The sequence below is a fragment of the Brienomyrus brachyistius genome, chromosome 3 (genome assembly GCF_023856365.1).
Source record: "Brienomyrus brachyistius isolate T26 chromosome 3, BBRACH_0.4, whole genome shotgun sequence".
Lineage (NCBI taxonomy): Eukaryota > Metazoa > Chordata > Actinopteri > Osteoglossiformes > Mormyridae > Brienomyrus > Brienomyrus brachyistius.
Genome location: NC_064535.1, coordinates 8,597,274 through 8,603,455, shown reverse-complemented (window position 1 = coordinate 8,603,455; position 6,182 = coordinate 8,597,274). Strand labels below are relative to the sequence as shown.

General features: G+C 37.1%; 1 protein-coding gene across 2 annotated transcripts; it reads left to right on the top strand.

The window, feature by feature from the left end:
- Positions 1-220: 220 nt before the first annotated feature.
- Positions 221-5,958, top strand: tlx1 (T cell leukemia homeobox 1). 2 transcript variants are annotated; one of them, XM_049007741.1, is made up of 3 exons: positions 221-1,084; positions 2,442-2,679; positions 3,490-5,958. In XM_049007741.1, exons 1-3 carry the CDS (start codon positions 619-621, stop codon positions 3,698-3,700), a joined length of 915 nt encoding a protein of 304 aa, XP_048863698.1. In that variant the 5' UTR covers positions 221-618; the 3' UTR covers positions 3,701-5,958. The 2 variants fall into 2 exon arrangements, with proteins under 2 accessions (XP_048863698.1, XP_048863699.1); XM_049007742.1 differs by having other exon boundaries at positions 2,478-2,679; positions 3,490-5,887.
- Positions 5,959-6,182: the final 224 nt, after the last annotated feature.

Here is a 6,182-nt window from a genome sequence, read left to right as displayed (position 1 = left end):
AAAATATAGTAGCTATATTTTTATTGTTATTATTTTTATAATTATAGTTTACAGTTACTATTGTTCTGTTCTCAGCTCAGTTTTGTGTGTATTCATTGTTAACTATACAATTGTATCTATGCCAGTTCGCAACCCTGATCGCTGTACGTGACTCTTATTTTCAGCTTTTCAGTGATATTTGCTAGGAGGATCTCGAAATAGCGGCATTGTATCCGTAAGGTTAAACAAGGATCCGAGGTTAAACGACGCTCCTGCATTGGCCTTAGTAAAACGAACGAAAAATGTGCGTAATTAGAAAGTGCCACAGTTGTTCAGATACGTCTCACTAATGTAAAGGAAGGCGATGTGACGGCTGGATTGAATTGGGGCCATAATCTCGCTCCAGCCTGTTTGGCATTTTGATTGATGCTCTCGCTGTTCCAGCGGGCAGGCTCCGCGAAGTAAGGAAAAAAAGAAGGGAAGAAGGGAAAAAAATAGACAATCGACTTCAGTTAAGCCTTACTCACACACATTCACTCACACCTATTTGAGAACAACTGATGTGAGACGACGTCTTGAAGTTCAGAGAACTCGGACTGCGAGAAGGATCTGCGTGTTTTGCGGAGGGTCGAGGACACGATGGATCACATCGGAGTTCATCTCCACCACCCGCTGGCAGAACCCATAAGTTTTGGGATCGATCAGATTTTGAACAATGTTGATCAGGGGAGCTGTATGATTTCCAATTCCAGGCTACAGGATTCGGATTATGGTTTAGGCTGCGTTGTCAGCACTGCCTACAGCACGATGACTGGTAACTACAACGCCAATAATTCAGGAGGTTACGGCGGCAGCGCCTGCAGCGTTACATCCCTGAACGGCTCTTACAACGTGAGCACCGGCATGAATGTCAACGGAAATAATCTGGGCACTGCTGGCGTGATTCGCGTGCCTGCCCATCGACCGCTGAGTGGAGTTCAATCAATACCCACCAGCATGAGTACAGTGCCCGGCGTGGGCAGCATGAATGCCATCAACAATCTCACGGGATTAACCTTCCCTTGGATGGAGAGCAACAGAAGATATACAAAAGACAGGTTTACAGGTAACTGGGCTAGTTTGAGACCAGTATTTCTGCATGTAATTTCCAGAAATCACATATAGGTACATTTGTGTAATTCGTGCACAACAGCTGTACAGTTGCCAATTTCTAAAGGTGTTACCGAGCTTTTGTCTTATAGTAAATATCAGTGCACAATTTAACCGTCAAGGAATTGGAGAATAGGGCTGCTCTCAAGCAGAATATGCAAAAAAATGAATGAATTGATAGTTTGACTCGATTATCCATAATTATTAAGTGGATACAATATCTTAATTAATTATTTGATCATTTGTTTGCTATTTAATCATTATTTGGTATGGTGCCAGAATTAATCCGAAGACAGTGAGATAAATATTAAAATTTATAAATGAATTGCTGAAATGTAAAATATACTTGAAAATGAAAAAAAGTAGTCACTTGATATACCTGACTGTAAAAAAATGACCAGTTACCCGTCATTACAAGAATTGAATACTAATGGTGAATATAATAGGTCTAATAAATATAGCTGATGTAACTATTTTAACAAATGATGTATTTATATTCCAGTGAAGCATTTTGTTTATCTATTTCTCAATTAGAAATGTTGGTGCTGTTCTAAATGAAATAGTCAACATTTCTTTGTGATGGTTTGGCACACAAACCAAAACATGCTATGCTAAAATGATGCATTGATCTGATTGAGAAATACATCACAAACAAATAAAATGCTACACTAGTATCTATAAATGAACTTTACCTTAGTATATAAATTATAGGATATTTAGCCTATAATTGACAAATGGGCCTTGCTAATTATTACCAGATTTAGTGAAGTTCTGCTGTTTTAGTAGCATTTCCTTTGCTGTCCTCATAATCATTGTTTAACTAACACATTCTCAACATTAGATATGGCAGTGGATTAATTCTTTATTTCCCTATTTGTTTTTTAAAAACAAGCACACAAACACATACACACACGCACACACACACACACACATATATATGTGTGTGTGTGTGTGTTCCTATATAAACAGAGACGCAGCTGTTCTGCTATGATCTCACATTTTCACAATATTTGATAAATATTTAAATTCACTCCAACATCATCATGATAATTGAAGCCACAGTCATTTGCTTTCAATGACTTATTCGACTATTTTACTGTAGGCCTGTTATTTTTGCAGTCACACATGCCCGTTCACATTTAGGCCTCATTCTTCATTTGTTTCTCCGATCACTTGTCCACCGACAGGCCTGCGGGCGGCGGACGGCTTCGATCTGCCGGAGAAAGTTGCTTTTCCTGCTGACCCGCAAATGCTTCGCTGCCCTCTCGCTGATCTCTGCCGCTTGCTTTCGCCCTGTCTGTCTCCCAATCCAGTGGCGCTCTCACCCTTCAATGTAACACGTCGTATAGGTCACCCGTACCAGAACCGGACCCCGCCGAAGAAGAAAAAGCCTCGGACGTCCTTCACGCGACTGCAGATTTGCGAGCTGGAGAAGCGCTTTCACCGGCAGAAGTACCTGGCGTCAGCTGAGAGGGCGGCCCTTGCAAAAGCACTTAAAATGACTGATGCTCAAGTCAAAACATGGTTCCAGAACAGAAGGACAAAATGGAGGTAAGAATATAAGTATTTAAACTAAGCTTGTATTTAGGCTTTTATCGTCAAAATATGGGCGTGTTTCAGTAATTTAATATGTTGGCGAGTTTGTGTACTTTGAAATTGAAAAGAAAGGATCGTAAAGGGATTTTTATATTTCAAAATTTAAGAAAGAAATTCCTACATATCAGTTTTAACCAATGACAAAAATTGTTAATTGTTTTATGCAGACCGTCAAAGAGTTTAAATTAAGAAATCGCATAATGGAACATATTATGGGAAGTTGAGGTTATACAAGCTGTCAGTAAAGAGCGCAAATATGATACCGTTACGACTTATTTTTAGATTAAGAAAGTCTATTATAGTAACAGCGAGGAATTATTGTTATTTGGCGATGTTTTTATGGGGAGAAAATGAGAATTTTCTATAATATGGCAATATAGGTATATGGTTTCATATACTGCAAATCATCCGAAAATAGGGCTGAATTTTTATATTAAGGCATTTAGAATATAAATAAAATTTTAATGCAGGCCTGAAAGTGATTATCCTTGAAATATAATTGATTTATAAAAATACTGAGATTTAAGTTATTTAATATAATAGATAGAAAAAGCCGACCCGATTTAAATTAGGATACTTTGCATAATATTACACCCGATGATTAAAAAATAACATTTTTAACGTATTTTTGTCTATTTCTACACATTTACTTTGTTGCTTTATATAAAAGTATATTCTTTTAAAAACGATACAATGACCACTGAACAATGACGTATTTTCCTTGCTCTGATTTAGTTCTGTGCGTCTCTCTGTTTGGTCTATTAGACGGCAGACAGCAGAGGAGCGCGAGGCCGAGAGACAGCAGGCCAATCGGATTCTTATGCAGCTCCAGCAAGAAGCTTTTCAAAAGACACTGAACCAGCCGGTCACCCCGGACCCGATCTGCCTGCACAACACCTCCCTATTCGCTCTTCAGAATCTTCAGCCTTGGACTGAAGACACCAGTAAAATCAGCACGGTGTCTAACTGTGAATAACGGAACTGAAAAACAAACGCCGATCTGTGGCTTTGTAGCACAAAGAGAAAAAAAACATGCGGCGGAGAAAAGGATCAGACCAGCGATTTCGTACAAGATACACAGCGTATCAAACTGTACCTTAAAACCTGATGTGAGAAACATTAGAAGACTTATATCGGGCTATTATGCAAACTACCAGTCACGAGGATAACGAATAACGAAACTGCCTGGTACAGCTAACAATTAAAATGAATTTATACAGCATCTTCATATACCTATAGTCGAAGCTACTCAATCGTAATGTGGAAGTGTGTTGTAGACATCGCCTACTGACCGTTTCACGCACGCATATTTTAATATTTGCTAGTACTTATATTTAAGTCACGGATGTGTATAATTTAGTATTGCAACAAAATAAAGGCACATTTTAAATAGACCTAATGCATAAAATATGGTTTTAATCCACGTTTGTATCCATTCTAAGAAGTAGACTATGCATAAATATCAATCTCTCTGTCCACGTCGATTGCTTTTTGGTAAACACTATTGCTGATAGCCGGACCTAAAGTTTTAAAATGACATAGGTCTGTAAAAGGACATTGATGTCTTTCTTTTTTATGTTTTATAATGTATTCAGTTTTTGATCTATATAAAAACGAAATGTGATCGAAATTACGTCTACAAACAATTTCTATTAATTTTAAATGATTCTAAAAAATTTTTTTGCCGGAAGATCTCTTTTATAAACGGAACATGTTGCATACATCATTTGCCCAAAATTAATTTCAGCTCTGTTTTCACAAAAACGTGTGTTCAGCATTTATAAAACTGGACTCATTTTACACATTCAAAGGGTGGCATTTGCGACCGAACTATTAGCCAGTCTTTTTCACATAGACCTTCACCAGTGGGGTGAACAGCGGTGTTTAAACCCAAAGGGGACCAGAGACTCTGCATTTTTTAACTTGGATAACATTTAGACCTACTGTTGCATTTTATCATCCACTTAAACTGCGGCCATTACGTGTCTCCACTCTAAATATCTTTTGGTAACAGCAATGGACAAGCCTGATTCACGGATGCTTAACAGGATTACCTGAACGAAACATGTTGTTGTGAGAACAGAAGCAAACAGTGAAAAGATTGCAAGGAATCAGGACATTCTTTGCTTTTTTTCCTTCCAGGCAAAACTGTTACCTTTCCCTGAATTTATACTGATAAACAGTTCAGTATATAGGCTCCACCGGTCATTGATTTGGTTTTTATTTATAACATGTTTAAAAGTAAAATCAGAGAATAACTTCAAATCTATGAAGGGAAACTGTTACATTTCATTCATTTATTGAATACTTTTATCGTTGCTTATTAACTTACGTAGACGTCCTCAGATTTGAACCCACATCTTCTTTGTTATCAGGGCAGCGGAAATTTTTTTGAGCCATTTGTACAAGTAGCATTAGCCTTTTCGCTGCCTGATCATATATTTGCGATAAAGGCAACAATAGTTTTTAAACACTCATTTACAAATTCCTGCTTGAAAGTAATTGGAAATGTCATCTATGTCATAAAAAAGTAATAATGTACATGTTAAGGCCATAAACCAATGAACATGACAGTGTTGTTTGATAGGCTATGGTTTATCTATTCTCTTTATTAACTACGTCTAGGGAGGGAGACTGTTGTATAATGAAAATGTTTGGAGATGTAAAGTTAAGAATATTGTGGATTACCCACATTGAATGGTATAACTGAGAGAGATATATAATAAGTCAATTACACAACAGTTTAGTTATTAAAACGTGCACAAAAATCCATATTGCATTCACATATTCGCCTGTGAGTGCATGTACTGTGAACCATTTTCATTAAGCGGCAAGGCACGTATTTGTCTGTGGGTTTCTACAAGATTATTTAATGTTTATGTGATACAAATATGTAACGTTTCAGGCCACCCTGTCCAGTATCTATTATCTTTTAGTTTACACATCCTGCATAGTCTGAAAACATCTCTTGTTTAAAATTGCATCATATAAGCTGAAAACTGACATAATTTCATATCTGTTAATAATTTCATTTTAAAGACTGAAGGACAGTAACTGCAGGCCTGTGTTTTGCACCAGGACTCACACTGTTTACTGAAGGAGATGATAGGAAATATGCCGAACCTTAAAGAGAACCTGCTATAAAATCAGCTGTTTTATAAGATGCTCAGCACCTCTTCTGTTGTTTCTGTAATTAAACCTTAACGTTTCATCCGCAACAGCCCCCCCCCCCCCCCCCCAAAAAAAAAAAAAAAAAATCGAGCACCTGTATCTCTCGTCACATTGTCACCTTGGTTTCACGGTAAATCTGCATCAATATATTTTTTTTGTATACAAAAATGTTAATATAATTGCAAATAACGGCGAAAAAGAGTACATTTGTACAACAATTTAAAAAATAATTTTATGCAATGATATTGATAAGTACTTTTTTTGTTTACATAACGATACAGAGTATG